General features: G+C 36.9%; 1 protein-coding gene and 1 long non-coding RNA gene across 2 annotated transcripts; one reads left to right on the forward strand and one right to left on the reverse strand.

Annotated features, from left to right (window-relative positions):
* The first annotated feature begins 390 nt into the window (after positions 1 to 390).
* On the forward strand, positions 391 to 6,646 carry polb (polymerase (DNA directed), beta). The gene is made up of 14 exons (XM_048210495.1): positions 391 to 612; positions 1,265 to 1,322; positions 1,410 to 1,476; positions 1,568 to 1,642; positions 1,818 to 1,876; positions 1,967 to 2,016; positions 2,266 to 2,317; positions 3,866 to 3,920; positions 3,993 to 4,065; positions 4,144 to 4,214; positions 4,289 to 4,375; positions 4,452 to 4,519; positions 4,604 to 4,743; positions 6,057 to 6,646. Exons 1-14 carry the CDS (start codon positions 552 to 554, stop codon positions 6,149 to 6,151), a joined length of 1,011 nt encoding a protein of 336 aa, XP_048066452.1. The 5' UTR covers positions 391 to 551; the 3' UTR covers positions 6,152 to 6,646.
* Positions 6,647 to 10,327: 3,681 nt separating this feature from the next.
* On the reverse strand, positions 10,328 to 11,903 carry LOC125279808. Its single transcript, XR_007187454.1, has 4 exons — positions 11,477 to 11,903; positions 11,293 to 11,321; positions 10,898 to 10,970; positions 10,328 to 10,804 (listed from the first exon to the last, which is right to left on the reverse strand). It is a non-coding gene; the product is annotated as an uncharacterized LOC125279808 (long non-coding RNA).
* Positions 11,904 to 24,214: the final 12,311 nt, after the last annotated feature.

The following is a 24,214-nucleotide window of genomic DNA, read 5'->3' on the forward strand; positions in this document are numbered from 1 at the left end:
CACATTACACTCAATGCATAATGACAATCTTTGTACATCAGATAAATAAATACACCCATAAAGTGTCCCAAATATGTTTGCATCAAACTTATGAATGTCATTGCATTATTACACTACATAAATTATTAACAATGTATGATTATTGCAGTGATGTTTTTTGTGGGTGTATGAAAGAAATCCATTTTTTTTTTTTTGGTCATTCAAAACCCTCGTTTAATCACATATTTTGCTTGCAAAGTGTTCTTATGCTATATTTCTTAATTTCAGACATTTATGTATCACTCAGATTTGTGTAACTTGAGCTTCCAAAAGCACATTTTGTAGCTAGTGTGGGCGTGCCTGTTTGTTTAATATTAAATAAAGACCTCTGATTGGGCGACGTATGCGTAACGGGAGGAGCGTCTCTAAGCCCCGCCCTCCATCTTGCGTGGCTACAGCGCTAATGCTAAGGCTTTGTCCTGCAGTGTTGAACACTGACTCAGCTGTGTCTTAGATGATATAAAGTGAAAATAAACACATTTATTCATACATATTATACATAACTTTAAACTATGAGCAAACGAAAAGCGCCACAAGAAACTCTGAACGAAGGAATCACAGATTTCCTCATAGGTGAGTTTTGTTGTGACAGCTCGCGTTAGCATGTGGCTAAGCTAACCGGACCTTTAAACGCTGAATGAATGGAAATAGATCGATTTTGTTGATATAAAGTCTGTTTAAAACAAGAAACTTCACTTTAGAGTGATTTTAGACCTTGTTTTATACCTGAAGTGGAAATAAAACATCAATGATCACCATTTTTTTACAATTTAATATATGCTATCAAGGGTATGGCACCGTGTTTATATTTATTTTTAATTTATAATATATAATAATACATGTAAAAAATTAACAATAATTAAATATTATTATTGTTAGTGTTTTATTTGTTTATATTCATCAAATCTTGTTTGCTCGCTCAAATATCATCTGATTCTCCTGATTGTTTTGTTTATTTATTTGATAAATATCTAATGTGAAATATCGTTTTATAGTCACAATTTTGACTTTAATCTCATCATTATGACTTTCTGTAATAATTATGATTTTTAATCTAATAATTTTGACAGTTCATTTCATAATTATGAGCTAATATATCATAATTTTGACTTTAATCTCATCATTATAAATATCTAATGTGAAATATCATTTAATAGTGAGATTTTGCAGTTTATACACTGAGGTTTATTTAAACTCTTAGTCTTAATGGTCTTTTTTGTTTCAGAGTTGGCCAATTATGAGAAAAATGTCAACAGAGCCATCCATAAATACAATGCATACAGGTAAGACAGCTTTATTTAATGTGTCTAATACTGTATAAAGATATAATGTCATAACTAGACATATGTAACCTATATTTTTGTGTTCAGAAAAGCAGCGTCTGTGATCGCCAAATACCCACAGAAGATCAAAAGTGGGACAGAAGCAAAGAAACTGGTACAGACTCTGATTTTAATAGCGTTATTGTCCTGAAAAGTGAGTAAGGCTTATTTGTTGACATTTGAAAAATTGCTTTTTTTCATCTCAGGATGGAGTTGGTGCAAAGATAGCAGAGAAAATTGATGAGTTTTTAGCGACAGGAAAACTGCGTAAGCTGGAGAAGGTATTTGAGAAGTGCATGTTTTCATAGATGGGCCTGTTTATGAAACCAAACACTGTCACATAGAGAATTTTGCTATCATAATAATTATATATATATATATATATATATATATATGTGTGTGTGTGTGTAAAATATAATATGATTGTGACGTGCTCATGGTCTGTTTGTCCTGTAGATTCGTAATGACGACACAAGCTCCTCCATCAACTTCTTAACCAGAGTAACTGGAATCGGGTACGACGCTCTTGATTTCCTGTGAACAGTCAGTCATGATGACATCAGTGTTGTGTAAAGCTCAATTCACACTCATTCTCTGTGTTTCAGTCCTGCTGCGGCCAGGAAGTTTTATGACGAGGGCGTCAGGAACTTGGAAGGTTTGTATGCGGTCGTTTGCAGAAGTGTCAAGTCAAGTCACCTTTATTTATATAGCGCTTTTTACAATGCAGATTGTGTCAAAGCAGCTTTACATTGATAACTGGTACATTATCTCTTAAAGAATAGTGTCAATGCAGGCAGATCAAAAGCACTGTTGAATAAATGTCTAGAATACTGTTGAATATCAAATCTCAAGAAGTGTGTTCATTTAACGTCATGTGTGTTTTAATTCTCATCTGACATTTCAGATCTGAAGAAGATCGAACACAAACTGAACCATCATCAGCAGATCGGCTTAAAGTAAGACTCGATTTGAATCTTATAGAAAATATGATCATCTGAGGGACCCCATCCTAAAATGTCATATTTATGAGTTAATATGTTATATTTTTGACTTTTTTCATCTCATAATTATGACTTTATGTAAATGTTTGTTGTTTCTTCATTATGATTTAATAATCATAATTATATAATTATAGTTAATATATCATAATTTGTACTTTTTATTGAATAATTAAGGTTTAATATATCCTAATTTTGACTTTTTATCTCATACATATGACTCTATGTAATAATTATGATTTTTGTTATCATAATTTTGACTTAATTTTTTTATAATTATTAGTTAATATCATAATTTTGATTTTTTTTAATCTCAATTATGACTGTAATAATTATGAATTTTAATCTCATAATTTTTGGCTGTTTATTTCTTCATTATGATTTAATAATTATGAGTTAATAATATGATCATAATTTTGACTAATTTCATAATTTTTTACTTTTTATTGAATTATTATGAGTTAATATATCATAATTTTTTATTTTATCACATAGTTATGACTTTATGTAATAATTATGAATTTTAATCCTTATGAGTTAATATTCATGATTATGAATTAATATATCATAATCATTCATTTTAATAATTTTTACTTTTTATCTCATAATTATGACTATGTAATAATTATGAATTTTAATCTCAATTATGATTTTTTTTATTCTCATAATTTTGACTGTTCATTTCATAATTATTAGTTAATATATCATAATTTTGACTATCTCAATTATGACTGTAATAATTATGAATTTGAATCTAATAATTTTTGGCTGGTTATTTCTTCATTATGGTTTAATAATCATAATTATGATTTAATAATATATCATAATTTTGACTTTTTATCTCATAATTATGACTATGTAATCATTATGATTTTATTCTCATAATTTTTACTGTTCATTTCATAATTATGAGTTAATATATCATTTTGACTTTTTATCTAAATTACGACTGTGTAATAATTATGAATTATAATTTCATAATTTTTGGCTATTTATTTCTTCATTATGATTTAATGATCATAATTATGAGTTAATAATATATCATAATTTTGATTTTAATTTAATTTTTATTTTTATTGAATTATTACGAGTTAATATATCATAATTTTGATTTTTTTATCTCATAATTATGACTTTGAAAAATGAATGTTATAAATGTGTGCAATATTATGTGAAGAATATTTAGTTTCTACTGTTATGTTATTACACTTTTTTCTATTTACTATAGTTCTGTATTATGTATTATTTAAAATATTTAATATTTTTTTAATTTCTGTCAAAATATGTATTTTAGTCCTTTTTATTTTAATACATTGTGAATGTATTGCAATCAATCCATTTATTCAGTTAGATCTTTTTTATTATGATTTATTTAATTTTATATTTTTCTCAAAACTCCCCAGTTTGAAAACCTCAGATCTGATTTATGGATTAAATGTATTTCTCATGAAAGTATTCTGTTTTTTATTGATGGTATTTTTATATTCCTCTCTTCTTCTCTTAAAGGTACTTTGAAGAGTTTGAGAAGAGAATCCCTCGAGCAGAAATGCAGAAAATGGAGGTTGGACTTTCTTTCTCAGTGTTTATCATCGATTTACATTTGTGACGTCTTACTGTATTAATATTATTTCAGACTCTGATACTCAAAGAACTGGATCTGGTGGACCCAGAGTACATCGGCACCATCTGCGGCAGCTACAGAAGAGGTGACTGATCCTTCAGATCCTGATATCAGACGTCAGTGTTCATGTAAATGTGTCATAACTGCATCTGTTAATGTTCAGGAGCCGAGTCGAGTGGTGATATTGATATCCTGCTGACCCATCCGGACTTCACCTCTCAGTCTGAGAAACAGGTAACGGACCGTTTTCAGATGTAACGTCTGAAGGGTTTTCCTCTCGTGACTCCTGCTGTGATTCTGTCCTGCAGCCCAAGCTTCTTCACGCTGTTGTGGATCATCTGGAGTCCATCGGCTTCGTCACCGACACGCTGTCTAAAGGAGACACTAAGTTCATGGTGAGTCTCTGTCTGTCTCAGTGTGTCTCTCTAATTATAATGAATGCATAATAAATAATACGTGTGATTTCCTCAGGGTGTGTGTCAGCTGCAGACAGAAGAGGAGGATGAGGAGGAGTATCTTCACCGCCGTATTGACATCAGGTACTCATTATTTAGGATGTTCCTGACACAGATGAGTTTTTCTGATTATATTCCTCATGTCTTTCTCTCTCTCCGGTTCTTCAGGCTCATTCCTAAGGATCAGTATTTCTGCGGCGTGCTGTACTTCACCGGCAGTGACATCTTCAACAAGAACATGAGGACTCACGCGCTGGAGAAGGGCTTCACTCTCAACGAGTACACCATCCGTCCACTGGGCGTCACCGGTGAGACACAGTTACACATCACAGCATTGAAGAGTGTGCAGACTAGGGTTGCAAAACTCCGGGAATTTTCAAAGCTGGAAACTTTCCATGGGAATAAATAACAGGGTACTTAAATGTGGTTGAAAAAAACATCTTGCAGCATTAATTTTGGTTAAAACAACCATATTTAATGAATTTTTACCCTGCACATTCTATTGGGCTATTGAGGACACACCCCCTGCATGCACTGTCATTCCCCCAGTCCATAACATGCACATTTGATAAAAAAAAAAAAACAGTAATATTGTGAAACATAACTACAGTTTAAAATAAGGGGTTTCTATTTTTATATACATATAAATATAATTTATTCCTGTGATCAAAGCTGAATTTTCAGCATCATTTCTCCAGTCTTCAGTGTCACATGATCCTTCAGAAATCATTCTAATATGATGATTTGATACTCAGTTATTATCAATGTTGGAAACAGTTGTGCTGCTTATTAGTTTTTATAACCTGTGATACTTTTTTTTGTTTCAGATATATATTTATATTTATAGGATTCTTTGATGAATAATAATTTTAAAGAACAGCATTTATTTAAAATAGAAATGTTTTGTAACAGTATACACTACCGTTCAAAATTTTGGGGTCAGTAATTGTTTTTCTTTCTTGTTTTGAACAAAATGAATACTTTTATTCAGCAAGGATGTGTGAAATTGATAAAAAGTGACATTAAAGTGATATTGTTAGAAAATATTTATATTTTGAATAAATTCTGTTCTTTTTAACTTTTTATTAATCAGTGAATCCTGAAAATAGTATCACAGGTTCCAAAAAAATATTCAGCAGCACAACTGTTTCCAACATTGATAATAACTGAGTATCAAATCAGCATATTAGAATTTCTGAAGGATCATGTGACACTGAAATAAATAACACATAATAAAATATATTTATTTTACATATTTGCTAAATTAGAATTAATTGAATGCGAAAAATAAATAACTTATTTCATGTTATGACCAAACAAAATGTTTATATTTGTTTTTATATGATACATTTTATATAAATATTATACATTTCCCAAAATTTCTAATTAATTCTTATAAATTCCCATAAATTCCTGTTAAGTTTCCAAATTGGAATATTTCCAAAGTTTCCGGAAACCTTCCGCCCTAGTGCAGACTTTGAGTTTCTGTCGATCCACATGTCTAGTTCACTTGCTGATTTACTTTAACTGGTGACTCGTTCTTTCCTATGATTGAGACTGTAGCTGTAGCACCTGATGTCACATGACCGCTCTGATGTCACATGACCGCTCTGTTTCACAGGTGTGGCTGGAGAGCCTCTGCTGGTGGACAGTGAGAAGGACATCTTTGACTACATCCAGTGGAAATACAGGGAACCGAAGGACCGCAGCGAGTGAAACAGAGCGAGAGAAAACTACAACCTCGAACCGCGTGTGTGTGTGTGTGTGTGTGTGTGTGTGTGTGTGTGTGATGGTCAAATATGTAATATTAGTGTATTTTAATACTAGAAGAGACATTTAGGGAGAGGTGTGGGTGTGTGTGTTTAAAGTTCAAGGGTCAAAAATCAGCTGCTTCAGTAGTTGATGGTGCTTTTAATGAATGTTGTTTTAAAACCAGGTCTGACTCTCAGAGATGTTTGAGTGAACTGAGACTGACTATAGATGGTCGAGGTATAGCAGTAAACACGTCTTTATTTCATCATACTTCACTGGTATGAAAGAGAGACAACTGATGAAAATATATGAGTGGTGATTGTGTGGTTGTGTTATTTAAAGTCTGTACGATCCATTGTGATGTTATTGGGATATTTTTATTTGGATATTAGTCTACCATATTATAACAGAAAAGATTGTGAGAAAATTTGGGTTTTGCATTAAAATTCCCACACATCAGTTCAGGTCTGATTTGATTTTTTTCTCCAAATCAATACATCTGAATAATAATCAGTTGTTCTTCTATGATGATATACAGACCTTTTGCTCAGAATACAGTGAACAGAATCGTCTGTCTAACATCGTGTCCTAACCAGACGTGACAACGCGATAAAAGGTATCTTATATTAATCTGAGTTTTTGTCTTAACTAACCGCGACATTGCGGCTGGATCAAAACCACCAATATGATAATGAAAATCTCAGATGTTGTTTGTGATTTATTTAATGTTAAAAGCATCTGGAAATATGAAGTGAAATTCTGTCTCTCAAACCCTGTGACATTTTTTATTTTGTTTTGACCTGTGACCTTTTTTTGTTTTGTTCAAATGAATAACCATCAGAAAAATGAATTTGGAAGAATTCTACTGTTAAATGTTTACTTTCTATTTTGTGATGAAAGATTAAACAAACAATAATCATAAATCATGAACCAAAATGTACTTTTCAAAGTGTTTTCTGATGCTCCAGAAGAGCCGGGTGTGAAAACATTTTGAATTTGAAGATCAAGGTAAATTGTATTTAATTTGTCTTCCAGGAAATATGCAAGTATCTTCTGTTTCTTCCGAAGGGCAGTACTAAATGAAAAACAATGATATTTAAATAAAATAAGAAAAATTGTGACATCTTCATCCTGTTCAAAAGTTTTCACCCCCCGACTCTTAACTCATCGTGTTTCCTTCTGGAGCATCAGTGAATGTTTGAACCTTTTTTAATAGTTTGAGTCTCTCAGTTGTCCTCAGTGTGAAAAGACGGATCTCAAAATCATTCAGTCACTGCTGGAAAGGGTTCAAATATGCAGAAGATGCTGGAAAACTGAAGAATCTGCAGGATCTGGAGGATTTTTCTGAAGAACAGAGCTCAGTTTAACTGCTCAGGACAAACAAGAGACTCATGAACAACCATCACAAAACACAAAGGGTTCACACACTTTTGAATGGGGTTATTTTAATAAATTCAGCTATTGTTTAGTCTTGTGAATTATATGCAAACATCTTTTATGTAAAATATCTTACTCAGGACAGTACTAAATAAAAATAACATGCATTTTGTATGATCTCTCGTATTTTATTAAAATTATTCACATTTTCACAGATTCTGCAAGTGGTTCACATACTTATTCTTGCAACTGTGTGTGTGTGTGTGAATTTTATTATTATTATTATGTGGAACATTTAACATTCATTCAAAAACCGAGATTTCAAAATTGGCTGGCGTCATCTCGGAAAGAAACCATCCAATTTTATTTTTCAGGCATTAACCAATAAAATGGGTTCATTCCCAGCCCTGCCCCACCCCTATCTCTGTTTTCTCTAGGGATGGGCAATACCACATTTTTTTTCATGTGATATGATACCTGTAAAACGGTAAACTTGAACATGACTGTGTCAATACCGATACTTTTTGTTACAATTTTAACAATACTGATCCCTATACTAATCATTTTAAACGTGTGTGATATTTTTCAAAATAATGTTAATTTAAAATAAATGTATATATATATATATATATATATATATATATCTATCATTACACTTAAAGGCAAATTACATACACATACTGGACATTAATAACACATTCATTAGAAAAGCAAATTTAAGAACAAATAAATAAAAATGTTTAAACAACCTTCTTACAAAAATATTGATTAAATAACATAAATCTTAATAAAATAAGCAAAAATTCCAACAACATAAACTGCATATTTTCACTTATTTCTTATTCTTAAATAGGCCGTTTTTCTTATTCTTCAACATTGTATTGTACTATCTAAATATTTTACAAAAAATATTGATTAAATAACACAACAAATCTTAATAAAATTAACTAAAATACTAACAACATTGTGGGCCTTATTTTAACGATCTGAGCGCATGGTCTAAAGCGCACAGCACAAGTGCACTTAGGGCATGTCTGAATCCACTTCTGCTAGTTTAACGACGAGAAAAATGGTCGGTGCACCCGGCACATGGTCTAAAAGGGTTGTCCCTATCCTCCTAATGAGTCATGGGTGTGTTTTGGGCGTAACGTGCAATAAACCATCTCATCTCCCATTCCCTTTAAAATCCAGTTGTGCTCACGCCATGGCATATTCACTATTTACTATTTTCAACTGAAAGTATCTATAGTGAGGAAACAGATCTGCTTTTACGGGAGGTTAAAGTACACGAGCAGACCATCTACGGGACAAGCCAGATTCCACCAAAACATTTTTATCTTTATGCACACAATGATAATCTTTTACAATGTAATCATTTTATTTTTAATATTTAGCATGTTTGTGTGCTGCTGTGCCTGTGGTTTTTCTGAAAACAGGACCATCAACCACAAGCTGTGGTTATAAAGTGTTGTTATAAGGTATTTGCTCAGTCAGTCTCTCCAGCTTGAATTAGTTTCAGTTCCTTTAGCGGTAACACTTGATAATACTGAGGCTTCTGTGTATTCATTAATGAAGGATCGGTATTCTAAAGTGTTACCCCTTTAGCTTGTCAACAACAACACCACACTTCTCGAGAATGGACTCAAAATTTGTTTCAGCCTTAATGAAGTCTTTCACAACCAAGTTAAGGGTGTGTTTAAGGAAAACATGGATTGCATTTCCATTGGGTTTTCTGCACAGCGGAAACCATATTAGTTCCGTTATCAGTAATAACAGCAAGGACCTCATTAGATATTTTTGTGAGGAGCTCAGATATATTTTGTGCAGATGTATAGAGTGCAAACACCTGCCAGCTGTGGTGAATGAAATGTCCTGAAATAGCCAAATATGATGTCCACTTCCTCCTCAAAAACTCAAAATGACATGATTGCAGAAGTGCTACTTCTCAACAGGGGAGAAAAAGTATTCCACACTTGACATTTGACTAGACATTTAACATTCAACAGTACGTTGATCTGCCTGCATTGACACTATTCTTTAAGAGCTGTGGTGCAGCCAATATAATGTACCAGTTATCACTGTAAAGCTGCTTTGACACAATCTGCATTGTAAAAAGCTCTATATAAATAAAGGTGACTTGACAATCCAATATTTGTGATAAGAAAGGCACACACAGCAACAATACAAACAACCTTTTTAAACGTTTACAAACAACACATCCTGAAACGTATAAAGAGGCTGAACAAAAACAAGCTGCCCAGTCACGAATTGTCCGACAAAACAAGTTACAGGAGAGTTCAATGAAGTTACATTAGGTATTTTTTTAGGTGCGTGTACATTGTTAAAAGATACATTTACTTGAAGCAAAACAATATATTAAGTCTTGTTTAGTGAGTAATAAACATTAACATGACAATTGTCAAAAACTGTGCTGGTATAACTCACACGAAAACTGGGAATTAAGATAAGGCTGACTTTAATAAATCCACAGGCATAGAAGGTACACTGTTAGCCCGGATAAGTTGAATTTACTTAAAAAAAATGAGGAAACTGGTTGCCCTAAAAAAAAAAAATTAAGTAATGATTAAGTAATGTGAACTTAAAAATTCAAGTTCATTTAACTTAAAATGTTTTGTAATATTAATTACTTTGTAGTTATTACACATAGTATAGTTAAGTTCAATGTACTAAGCAAGTTAATTTATAGCAACTTCTATTTTACTACAAAATTAAGAAAAAAAGCAAATAAAAAGGTACATTAATTCAATTTTATGTTTTATTTTAATTCAATTCCAAATACAACAACATTTTATGTCCTGAAAACATTTCCTTATAAAACATGAAAAAAATAATTTTAACAAATCAGCTTATTGTTAAGCACATAAATAGTCTATCTCAGAATCACAACAAACTGCATCAAAACTATATGGTTTGTTTACACTCCTGAGTTCACAATAGTGGCAGTATTCCATTTTAGGTGCCAGCTCACATTTTCCTAGGTTGAGCATTACCTGCTGAATAAAATATAAAGTATTTTTCATACAGTTAGGGTAGTCCAGTTGCAGGGCATAAATCAGTCAGAAAAAAGGACACAGAAGTCCTGAGGTTGGTCGGTTCATCCATCACCAAACATCCTTCCAAGACGATCTTCACTCATGATGGGTTTAGCTGAGCACTTTATAGATCAACACAGACGATTCTCACTGAAGTTTGCCTGTATGAGTCCTTGTCAGCTGCAACCTAGTAGAGGAAGACAAAGATCGACAAAGACATCATCATATAATAATGCATCAGATAATGGTATTGTCAAATACTCCATGCATCAATACATACCTGGTTTACTGTAGAAAGAGCTGGCCATTGAAGTACCATCAGGCTGATGTCAGGCTCGTCGTTGACAACTTTTCTGTGAGGAGCAAACATTGAAGTTAAAGTCTTGATTATGGCACCTGATTTTATGGTTTACATGTAATTGTGCACTGTGCAGTATGCAGATTAATAAAATAATCAGCCAAAGAACAGGTCTCAGTAAACCCACATGACACACAGCTGATATGGAGTTTTTGGTGAAGGCTGTATAAGTGTACATATTGTGCATAACGTGTGATATAAATGTATATGTTCCAGATGTAAACAAGGAAATTGTTCTGTTCTTGTATAACTTCATTGTTTGAGCCTATAATGTTTAAATAGCTGAGCTTTTTCACAGTTATAAGGGCAATACTTACACTTCTAATCCAAAGCATCTCTTCTTGACCTGCAACACAAAACAAGATGTTAAGAAAGCTATGAACCTAGATAAAACAGTATATCCATCTGTTTTTGTTTTCAACTCGTTAATTAACTTTAACTTAATCTTTCAATCAATAACAGTGTCGAAATAAAACACGGTCGTTAAATTATTGCACTCACCATTTTCGCGCTTCATCCTCCCTCCTCTGCTGGGAGTGCGCCGACAGCCAGAGGTTCAAACTAAGTTTACACGCCCAACAACAGCTCCTCGTGTGAAAAAGAAACAAACGACGAAATAACGCGCGTCGAACTCGCCGATCAGGGGTTCATGCACGGTGATCCACCGCACGCGAGAGAGAACACTAGATAACCGGAGAAAACATTTCCGTCGTTTAAACTTTAACAAACGATTTTCACTGCTCACAAACAGTCTCTCAGGGGGGGAAACGATAAAAAGGCAAATGTTTGGAAAAAAATGTCTGCAGAACTTGCGAAAACAAATGTTCCAACTTCTCATCAACAGCTCCTTGAATTCACACACACCACGACAAAATGGCGTCATTACCTGCCGTAAACCAATGTGTAAGAGGCGTGGTCAGGAGAAAAACTTAATTTAAGTGCATTTAACTTAAATTTATTAACACATTCAAATTACATCCACAATTTAGTAGAATATACTTATATTTTATAAGTAATGCAATCAAACTTAAATATTTTAAGTATATTGTAATTATATAGTTTAAGTAAATATAAAATCCGGGCTAAGAGTGTAATACATCCATCCACAAACGAGACCCAACAACAATGAACAGAAACCAGGGAACTAAATACACAGATGAATTAACTAATAATGACAAACAGCTGTGAGGAACGTGATGAGTGTCCATGGTGACTGATTGTGGCGGGAAACTAGACAAAGGAAACACATGTGACTGAAGGTATCAAACTAAAAGTCCATGAGCTAACTGAACAAAACCGTGACATTACGTCCCCTCAGGCAAGGCGCGTCCTCGCGCCGTGGAAGGATGAAGACATAGATAAATGGTGGAGGTTAGGAGGAGGATGAGGATGTGGCGAAGGGCTAGAGAGAAGGGGAGGCAGCAGGATGGCAGAAGCAGGCAGATTGGACTGCGGATATGCAGAAGATGCAGGTGGTGGTTCTGGAGGTGGTAGAGAGATGGCGAAGATCCGGGTGGCCGTGACAGAGCCGCAGCGACGACCTCCAGAGATCGAGGGGGGGGGGGGTCCAGAGGTCTGAGGACAAGCTGGAGCAACCAAGAGTGGAGGCGGAGCCTGAGGTAGGGTGGAGCGAGCCATAGTCGAAGGGGTGGAGGACCAGAGAGCAGCGGACGGTCCGCAAGTCCACAGCGGAGGTGAAGTGACATCTGACCCAGGTGGAGCCAAAGTGCCGAGGGAGTCCGGCACGGCCGATGGTCCACTCCGAGGTCGAGGGCGGAAGGAGCGCAGGTGCAGGAGCCTGGGCGATGGTTCGAGGCGGCTCGTAACCCTCCGAGACTGGAGGCGTAGCTTCGGGCTCTTTGTTACTTATTTTTTATTTTGAATGTTCTTCAGATCTCCTTTTACAACAATTACTTGCACACAGAAACAATATCTTTTACAGGTGATCATAACATTCACGCATCTTTACATGTATGATGGGCTCTTTGTGCCCAGGAGGAGACGGATTCCCAGCAGGCCCAAGATGGTGCCACACTACTGAGAGGAGGTGGTACTGGAGGGACTGGAGGGAGACGGAGATGACTGGATGCACCGATGGCTGGAGACTGGGGAACAGACTGGAGAGATGGTGTGAGAGGCATGCTGGGCAGGATCAATAGAGTAGGAAGACAGGCAGGTTCAGGTGACAGTATAGGGGTTTGGAAAAATGTTCACTTCACATCTTACATCAAGTAGAAATTCAGCCAAACACTCACTCTCAGTAGGGGGAGGGTGGGCAGGGCTCAACTCTGAACCCTCGACCTGTGTGGTTCTGACTGGGCACTGGATGGGGAGTGGGGCAACCTCAATGGTGAACGCTGATCCACAGGATGCCAGCACCCACTCCACATAGGACGCGAAGCTCCCTCGAGGACCCTCCCCAGACAGCTGTGCTCATGTGGCGGTGTTGAGTCCAACAAAGAGGAACGAGCACAGGCAGTAGTCCGGGAAGGTGGTCAGATGGGCGAGATCCAGGATTTTTTTCCAAGTATCTCTCAAGGGAGCTTTCTCCCTGCTCAAGGCACATGAGTTGGACCGGTGCAAAATCCATAGTGCCAACAGGGGTGAGAACAGAACAGAGGAAAAAAAAAACCAACATGAAAAGGGAAAGAAAAAGTTTAAGCACGACACTTACACTCTTTATCTAGGTCGGGTCTTCTGTCAAGGACTGTGCTATGAAGTGTATGAAGATAAGGCTGACTTTAATTCCACAGGCATAGAAGGTCATCCATCCATCCATCCATCCATCCATCCATCCATCCATCCATCCATCCATCCATCCATCCATCCATCCATCCATCCATCCATCCATCCATCCATCCATCCATCCATCCATCCATCCATCCATCCATCCACAAGACCCAACAACAATGAACAAAAACCAGGGAACTAAATACACAGATGAATTAACTAATAATGACAAACAGCTGTGAGGAACGTGACGAGTGTCCATGGTGACTGATTGTGGCGGGAAACTAGACAAAGGAAACACATGTGACTGAAGGTATCAAACTAAAAGTCCATGAAAAGGAAACTAACTGAACAAAACCGTGACAACGGCTGCATCCGAAACCGCATACTTCTCTACTATATAGTAGGGGAAAAGTATAGGCGAACAAATAGTATGTCCGAATCCTCAGTAATCATAAAAGAGTAGGCGAGAAATACCTGGGTAAGGTACTAATTCTCGCGAGATTTAGATGTGCGTATACTAATGTTGCGTCCGAATATGCCTGCTTGCCTACTATATAGTAGGGGAAAACAGTACGTGAAAACCAAGCGGCAACCTCCCCCTTTCTCTCGTGAAGCCAATACGGAAGTAACTTAAACTGCGATTCATCGACTGGCCGCTAGGGACAGGCTCCAAAAGAGAGCAGAATCTCATAGAGTCCCATTTTAAATTGGCCAAGTTTATAGCAGAAAAAAACATGTTTACAAGTTGGTTCAAATTGTGGTTTTGGTCTATACTGCTATTTTTGCCCTTCATGACAACTCTGAGGGGGGTGAATTTTTTTATAACTTATCCGTTTAAATTATATTAAGCCTTAAAGTTCTGCATAATTAAGGGCGTGGTCACTTGAGTGACAGGTAGATTGCGCTGCTGTCTGTGAGCCGTCATGTTACCTCAGCTGCCGCTGAATTTGGCATCCCAGCCGTTTTTGTGCTTTTTTTTCTCTATTATTTTATAAAATTATAAAATATGGCTTGCTGCATAATATTCGAGACTGATGTGTGTCTGTGTAGATGTGCATGCATGCGGAAGAAACAGAACACACGTTGTTGGATCGTGGCATTGGCTGAAAGTTTTGATTGTGAGATTTACTACAATGACAATACCAGGAGGATATACAACTCTGACAGCACTGCTTGGATATTATAACTAAAACTGCTGCACTATTTTGAAAAAATATACTTTGGACACAGGCACATTTGTTTGTTGGATACGATCGTATACAGTTTTACAACATAAAGGCTGCTCAGATTGCATCCTTTCTTGAAGAACGATGACAGAGAGCAGATCATTCAGAAGAAATGTGAAATGTTTTTTTGTTTTGCAATGGACACTCATATTTTACCCAAGTGCCACAGATCGGATTCATCTCGCGATCTCTATTTCATTATAAAGGTATGAAGTCCCATTTGATTTTCCATGTTGTTATTTGCACACCCAACACTACTGGTGTTGGAGCATCTATATCCTAAAGAAACACCGTAGATTGACAGTAAACGTTTTGATGATAAAACTTATCTTCATTAATATTTTAGATCGTATCTTAGATAGATAGCTCCTTTGCTGCTAACATGGTCGCGTCGAGCTAGGCGGGCGTGGTTTTAGCAACCAGTCACATCAGCTCAAACCACCTCCCCGCCTCTTTGCCCATTTTCAGTTATCCGGGAGTGACGTGCGGTGACGCGCAGCTAAGATGGCCGCGGCCTCATTTACGCATCAAAACCATAGACAGTAAAAGAAATGGACACAGCGACCCCATTGGAACTCAATTGAGACAAGTGAAGCCCATTTTTAGCGATTTTTAGCACTTCAAATTGTGACGCGCAGACTCAAACTAAACTTGATGACGTCAGCAACCTGTCTGACAGATGTAAATCTTCTAGTAGCTGTGCATACAAACTGCCATCGTTAATCTTGCAGAGACGGCGAGCTTGAGCGGGGAGTTCTTTGGCGTGAGTGAGCAGAAGTAATTATTCTGATTAATTATTTTGTATAGTATTTTAAAATGTAACGCCAGTACGCCATATTAAGTTAATGCATACTATTGCCTGCGAGCTTCTCCTCCTGTCTGTACGGTAATTTCTCTACTGTGCGACAGAGAGTCGAGTGGTTATGACGCAATCGTTAGCCTATTTTTACAAAAACTGTTTCTACGGGGCCATAATGTAACATAGAAGGTAATGGAGCCCTTTATACATTGTCGTGTATCTTTAGAAATAAATAATGGACAAATTGAGTCTTTAAACGCCTCAGATGTAAAGTTATTTGCTGTCAAAGTGATGCCAAAATGAATGGGAGTCAATGGGATGGCTAACGCAAGTGAAGTTCTGCTACAAGATGGCGGCACGCGGCCGACTTCAACTTCCGGTCGACTTCCTTGGGCACTGATCAAAACTGCTGTTCAGAACTCTATGGGTGACGTCACGGACGCTACGTCCATATTTTTTTACAATCTATGGTGAAAACACTAGTATGTCCGAAACCTCAGTATTTATAAAACAGTAGGCGAGAAATCCCCGGATGGCCTACTGCTCCCGCCCAGATTCTGAAGTGTTCATACGATGGACACTTTAATATCCCATGAGCACACGGGAAGAGTCGTCATTTTCGAACATGGCTGAGGACGGAGACAGAGCTGTATTCAAGTGTAAGTACAACAAAGCTGTTAATTGTATTTAAATTTCACTTTTTTTAACAACTGACGAGGACACTGTTAGTTTTAAGACATTAATATGTATTAAATATTGATATATTAAATATTAAGTTGCTGTAAAACGTTTCATTTTCATATAGCTAGAAAGCATTGCTTTATCTGTGTACAAACATCTGATAAACGTTTGTTTTAAAAAAAATTGCGAATGCATTTCATAGACATAGACGTTTCCTAAATGTGCGTTTAACATTTGACAGAAGACATTTTCCAGACAGTATGGCAGATGAAACTCTTAAAAAAAATACATCTTCCAGATGAAAACACATCAGATAGCTGTATGGGTGTTGTATGTGTGCTACAGTGTCATCGATTTGGCCTAAGCTTTTGTCAGCACTTTGCATTACACACATAAATGCTTATTTTACTAATTTAAATAAACGGATTAACACAACTAAAGATACACTTTTGTCTATGATTTCATGCATTGACAAATTCATGATCATTTGTGTTTGATGAAAAGCAAGATAACATCAGCTATCAAAATAATATACATCAACATTTTGATATGTTTTGTTTTTTTATCACATAAATGACAGATCTAACATTTATATATTGTTTGGATGTTGCAGGGACTGATGAACTCACTCGCCGCCTTATCCAGTGGAGAGTGACTAATGAAGCCCTCTTCACTGGAAAGAGGAATGCTGCAATCAAAGGCTTTGAGTAAGTATACAATAGAAAATAATAATTATAAAAAAAAAAACAAACAAACACATATTTATTGTTTGAATGTTGTCATTTTAACCAGAGTTATTACAGCAGTATTTGATTTTTGATTTCTAATGTTGCAGAGCTTTTGTGGTGGAGCAGGGCCTGCAGGGCAAAGTAGTGCCCACATCTGTAAAAAAAAAAAGGGAAATCTTAAACAGAAATATAAAGTATAATGATTTTGTTTCTACTAATGCAACATTTAATGACTATTTAAATTCTGTAATTGTGTAATTGTATTCTGAACATTTCTGTAGGATCTGAAATGTCCGCAGACAGGGGTGAGCACTGAGGATGGGGAGCCCACAGCAGCATCCTGGAAGTGGTATGCTGCCATGGATGAGGCAATTGGGGGCAGACCCTCAATCACTCCACCTGCCCTTATTGCCTCATCTGGCCCGGATGTTGCTGTGGCCTCTTCATCTTCAGCAAGCCCACCGCCAGCTGGAAGAAAAAGAAAACATGTAGAGGACCTAATCCGGGAGATGGAGGAGAGGGAGGCTGCGAGAGAGCGAGAAGCAACAGAGAGGGAGGAGAGATGATGGCGGGAAATAGAGGAGAAGGAGGAGCGTAGAGAAAGAGAGAGACGAGAGCGAGAAGCCAGAGAAACTGAAGAAAGAAGGCATAGAGAAGCAGTTGAGAGAGAAGAAAGGAGAGAGAGGGAAACCAGGGAAAGGGATGAACGATTTCTTGCCCTTCTTGAGTTGATTGCAAAAAAATAAAATTTCTTTATATATATATTTTTAAAAGCATCCTCAAATCAATCACACAATCAATTTTTAGCGTATAATGTATTTATACTTTTTTTTTTATAGTCAACATATAATTTTAATATAATTAAATATTTCGGAACAAAACATTTTATTTGTAGGCGTTCAAAGTAAATAGACATTTCACATATTTCCTTATATTGTCTTGAGAGGTTAATATAAGTTTATTTAAGTGATTGTTGTAAGACTTCAATCAAACATAGCTTTATTTTTTTGTATTATCTCACTACTAAATGTATATAGAACGTAAACAGCTCAAGGACACCCAAGTCAGGTCCTGAGTTTCAATTGTAATTAACAGGGTTCGTACGGTCATGAAAAACCTGGAAAAGTCATGGAATTTTAAAATGGCTATTTCCAGGCCTGGAAAAGTTTTGGAAAAATTAATTAACCCACAAAGTTTTGGAAAAGTCATGGAAATTTGTTTCACAATCTCCGTATATTCGAATATAGTTGATAATATTAGTTAAATTACAATAGTTAACGTTCGCACTATCCGTCACGTGACGTTCTCTGCGTGGGGTAACGCAGTTTCAGCTAATAGTATTGTGTAGCAATGCCAGGGAAATGCAGATTTAAAAATGTATGGCTTCATGATGAAAAGTATGCAGCTGCGTGCTCGACTGCTTCCAACCCAATCGCTGGCTTTTTCACCCGTGCAACTGACGTGACACCCGCTCCCAGCTGCGGTGCTTCCCTCTCATCCACTGTAAAACAAGGGACCATTTTGAGTGCTTTATCCAGAAACGAAACCCTAACTGCAGAGGTAGGCTACTGTGCAGGAACAGTGTTGCTGGACACTTTTATTTATTTTTTAGTTTAACATTGTTGCTTCCCCTTGATTTATGTTAATTTTCTCCCATGGATTACGTTAATCCATTTCTAAGCGGTACGCAGGGTTTTATGTAGCCTATGTTATGAAACTTTGTTGGGGCCGTTCACACAGAACGCGTTTTTCTATTCCAATGCGCTACTTTCCTATTGTTTTTCTATGTAAACACGCGCTTGACGGATGTGCATGCGTCTTTTGCAGCGCCTCACACATGAGCGCCGCGTTTTTAAGACGCCGTGTCAAGTTAAAAGAATTTCAACTTTTATACGCAGCGCCGCCCATCAATGTCAGTTCCAAAACAGTGGACCAATCAGAAGACCTCGGAGGCAGGGCAAGCGTTGCGAGTTGGCATGACAACTGTTTTATATAATGGCAACATGGAGGAGGCGCTCATTATTATCTTATTTTCTTTTTTTCCATGTCAAAACTTGTATCTGTAAATTCTGCAGTTTGCCTATTTCTATTATTACCATTATTGCATCACGTCTCAAAGGCGCGTCTCGAGACTCTCGCGTTCTATGCTGCGCTTTTTTAAAAACCACTCCTGAGCGCCACGTCTCACGTTTTTAGACGCAAAGACGCGTTCTGTGTGCAAGCGTTATTTAAATAAATATTTCATATTCTACTGTACACTACAAAGCTTGTCATTTATTTTAGTAAAAATATGCTGGGTGTAACATGGATTTTCTTCTTATTTAACATGTATACATAGACATTTCATGAAACATTAGGTCATGAAATTTTACTTAAAGTCATGGAAAAGTCATGGAATTTTATTGGTAAAAATGTGTACGAACCCTGAATTAAACACACCTGTCTGTAATCCTACTATAAGTAATCCTAAATAACTTGATTAAATGTTTCAGGTGTGTTTGATTAGGACGGGTGCAGGCCATCATCTCTCCCTCTCTGTTGCTTTTTGCTCTCTCTCAGCCTCCCTCTCCTCCATCTCCCGGATTAGGTCCTTCAGCTTTCTCAAAGGCAATGCTGAGGTTTTCCAGCTGCTGTTTTAGAGCCACCGGTTTAACACTGTGATACATGGCCTAGAAACAACAGTTATGGACACCTGCTTTCATGTGTTCACAACGGATTGCACACCACTTTCATCCTTGAAATGTTAAAGGGATAGTCCACCCAAAAATGTTCATCGCCCCCCAAAAAAACTATCCCATCATTTACTCAATCTCAAGCCATCCTAAGTGTATATGACTATTCTTTTTCAGCCCAACACATTCAAAGTTATAATAAAAAATATCCTGGCTCTCCCAAGCTTTATAGTGGGAGTGAATGGTACCTTTGATTTTGAAGTCCATAAAAGCACATCCATCCATCATAAATGTAATCCATGACTCAAAAATGATACAACCCCCCTCCTCCCTCCCCCACAATTGAAGAAAATGGAAGCCTTTATAGAGGAAAAAATATTTATTGACACTGCACTTGATAAACATATATCGTATTTAGGAAAAAAACTACAACAAGCTATAATAAAATAACGCAATGCTTTGTGCAAAAGTATAAACCTGTTAAATGTTTCACAGGTAGTCATGATCATGGAGAGCAGGAAGACGGACGTCTGGAGCAGATACAGCAGCAGCCAGATTGTCCCGCACATGTTCTCCTGATCTTGTTCCAGGGTTCAGGGCTTCAGGGGGGCCATCATCATTATTCTCCCCAACCTCTGGCTCAACGATGTCCCCATTTTGTAGAGCAATATTGTGGAGCACAGCGCAGCATGCAATGACCTCAGGCACGAAGGCAGGACTCACTTCCATTGCCTTAAAGAAAACAGAGCGCCAGCGTGTTTTCATCATCCCGAAAGCTCTCTCCACGATGTTCCGGGCACGGGAGTGCTTCCTGTTATAGCGAGCCTGTACAGGGTTCTGTACAGGCTCCCTGTATGGGGTGATGAGGCAGATGGGTTCACGCAGGTAAGGATATCCACCATCCCCAAGGATACACTTGCCTGCAGGTGGATAAAGGCTTCCAGTGAAGACCGGGCTGTTCCTCAGCACCCTGGCATCGTGCACGGACCCAGGATATCCCACAAAGATGTCAATGAACTTCCCACGGTGGTCGGTGATGGCCTGTAGCTGGATGGAGTGAAACAGTTTCCTGTTCAGATAGCACTGGGCGGTAGCTGCTGGAGGTTTAAGACAGATGTGACAGCCGTCAATTGCACCAACTGCTGAGCTGAAAGCTGGTGACCCTGCCAGCTGGGCAAAACCTTCTCCTACCGCCACCAGGTCATCACCGGTTTGAAAGCAATCACCCTCCTCAAGATCCTGACGATTGCAGAGCTCACTCTGTGCACAATATCATGCACAGAGGACTTGGGGATATCGAAGGTCCGAGACACCACCCTGAAAGAAGCCGCATGACCCAGCCAGAAGAGGAACAGCAGCACCTCAATGTCCCTTTCCCACCCATGATCGGAATCCAGCCTAACTGCAGCAGTTAGGGACAAGATGGACTGGCGAGAGAGACGGAGGTCATTGCGCAGGTCAGCTGCCTCATCAAAATACAGCTGCAGGATTGGCACAGCTCTGTTGAGGCGGCAGTAAGATGATGTGGGGTTCACCATCTGTTGATGTTCACATAGTTTGTTAGAACAATACATTTGTGTACGTTTTAAATAATGTTATGTTCATTTAATACTTCTGTATAAATATATTTATTAATTTGAATGTTTTTTTCTTCTTTTTTTCCATTTTATTCATATTCTATTTTAGTCAGTAAAACAAAAGTCATCTTTATTCATCTTTTCTTGAAAAAAAAAATTAAAAAAATGATTTACTCACATGGTTTACTTATGGTTGAATATTAAATATTTCATTATTATGGTTGAATATTGTGAATTCAATAAATTGCCATGATGTGACATATCCAAGGGCGTAGATTTGGTTTCAACATTGGGGGGGTTGAGCGTTGGTATGCTGCCTGATATTATTTTTTATAATTATTTTTTTCTGAATATAAAATCACCAAACGTCTCCAAAGGCGTGCTTTTCGAGCAACAGCCCGACGCCTCCTTTGTGATGTGATATGGAGCGGCATAATAAATGTAAACGCGGCGATCAAATTTACTCACATGGTTTACTTATGGTTGAATATTAAATATTTCATTATTATGGTTGAATATTGTGAATTCAATAAATTGCCATGATGTGACATATCCAAGGGCGTAGATTTGGTTTCAACATTGGGGGGGTTGAGCGTTGGTATGCTGCCTGATATTATTTTTTATAATTATTTTTTTTTTTTTAATGTGTATAGCGTTTTTGGATAATTTATTTCTTATCTATCTATCTATCTATCTATCTATCTATCTATCTATCTATCTATCTATCTATCTATCTATCTATCTATCTATCTATCTATCTATCCATCTATCTATCATAACTTTATGGAATTTATCTATAACCATTCATCAAATTCTAACATTCTTCTCAGTACATGCTTTATTCTTTTTAACGTCCCTCTTTGAACAGAAGTTTAATATAGTTGGCTGGGCAACGGTTCTCTTCATTTTTTGGTGCTACCCGTGCTCTCCATTCAAACAGTACAGCACCACTCACGTTGTTTTGGTGAAAGTGCGACGCGCATTGGTTGGGCGTTACCAATCGGTTCAATGGAAGGGGGGTATTTTTTTGACTAATTTATTATGACAAACTCATATTCGATTAGAAACAAAATTATTGTTACAAAATAAATGAATTATACATATGTTAGTATAGATCTACTGTGATTTTCATGTTGAAATATTGGGGGGGTTGTAACTGATGGATTTGAATATTGGGGGGGTTACCTCCCCCCCATCCCCCCCGCAAACTACGCCCCTGGACATATCTGTCTGTGTAATTATAAGTTTTTACAATTAAGTATATTATTGTGTGTAAAGGGGTGCAGGAATGCAATGTATAGCTACTTTTTACTTACATTTTCTGAATATAAAATCACCAAACGTCTCCAAAGGCGTGCTTTTCGAGCAACAGCCCGACGCCTCCTTTGTGATGTGATATGGAGCGGCATAATAAATGTAAACGCGGCGATCAAATTTACTCACATGGTTTACTTATGGTTGAATATTAAATATTTCATTATTATGGTTGAATATTGTGAATTCAATAAATTGCCATGATGTGACATATCCAAGGGCGTAGATTTGGTTTCAACATTGGGGGGGTTGAGCGTTGGTATGCTGCCTGATATTATTTTTTATAATTATTTTTTTTTTTTTTAATGTGTATAGCGTTTTTGGATAATTTATTTCTTATCTATCTATCTATCTATCTATCTATCTATCTATCTATCTATCTATCTATCTATCTATCTATCTATCTATCTATCTATCTATCTATCTATCATAACTTTATGGAATTTATCTATAACCATTCATCAAATTCTAACATAACGGAGTGATTCTAAAAAGAAAGAAATTATGTTAAAATTTGAAAACGCCAGTAGGTGGCAGCGATTCGACGTTTTAATGAGTGAGCTACTTAAATCGTTCATTCAAGCCAATTCGTTCAAAATCAGATTAATTAAGGAAGAAAACAAACACCGATGTGAATACTTTTGTCATTGATAAGACACTATTGAAAAATGAAGTAACAAAACAGACGGCTGTTTTGGTAACTGGTTACAGTTGCACTGATAGTTATGGCTAAATTGCAATGGATTAGATAGTTAAAATAAATGTGGAGTGTAATTAGCTATTACAATGTTTTCATACCTCCTTCTCAGTACATGCTTTATTCTTTTTAACGTCCCTCTTTGAACAGAAGTTTAATATAGTTGGCTGGGCAACGGTTCTCTTCATTTTTTGGTGCTACCCGTGCTCTCCATTCAAACAGTACAGCACCACTCACGTTGTTTTGGTGAAAGTGCGACGCGCATTGGTTGGGCGTTACCAATCGGTTCAATGGAAGGGGGGTATTTTTTTGACTAATTTATTATGACAAACTCATATTCGATTAGAAACAAAATTATTGTTACAAAATAAATGAATTATACATATGTTAGTATAGATCTACTGTGATTTTCATGTTGAAATATTGGGGGGGTTGTAACTGATGGATTTGAATATTGGGGGGGTTACCTCCCCCCCATCCCCCCCGCAAACTACGCCCCTGGACATATCTGTCTGTGTAATTATAAGTTTTTACAATTAAGTATATTATTGTGTGTAAAGGGGTGCAGGAATGCAATGTATAGCTACTTTTTACTTACATTTTCTGAATATAAAATCACCAAACGTCTCCAAAGGCGTGCTTTTCGAGCAACAGCCCGACGCCTCCTTTGTGATGTGATATGGAGCGGCATAATAAATGTAAACGCGGCGATCAAATCAGCAACGTAAATCATGTAATTGATGAAGGTAATTGCGCGAATCTTGCTTGGGCTCTTTAAATCTTGGCGCTAGTGATGACGTCATAAGTCACGT

The sequence above is a fragment of the Megalobrama amblycephala genome, linkage group LG12 (assembly GCF_018812025.1).
Source record: "Megalobrama amblycephala isolate DHTTF-2021 linkage group LG12, ASM1881202v1, whole genome shotgun sequence".
In the NCBI taxonomy this organism is placed as follows: Eukaryota; Metazoa; Chordata; class Actinopteri; order Cypriniformes; family Xenocyprididae; genus Megalobrama; species Megalobrama amblycephala.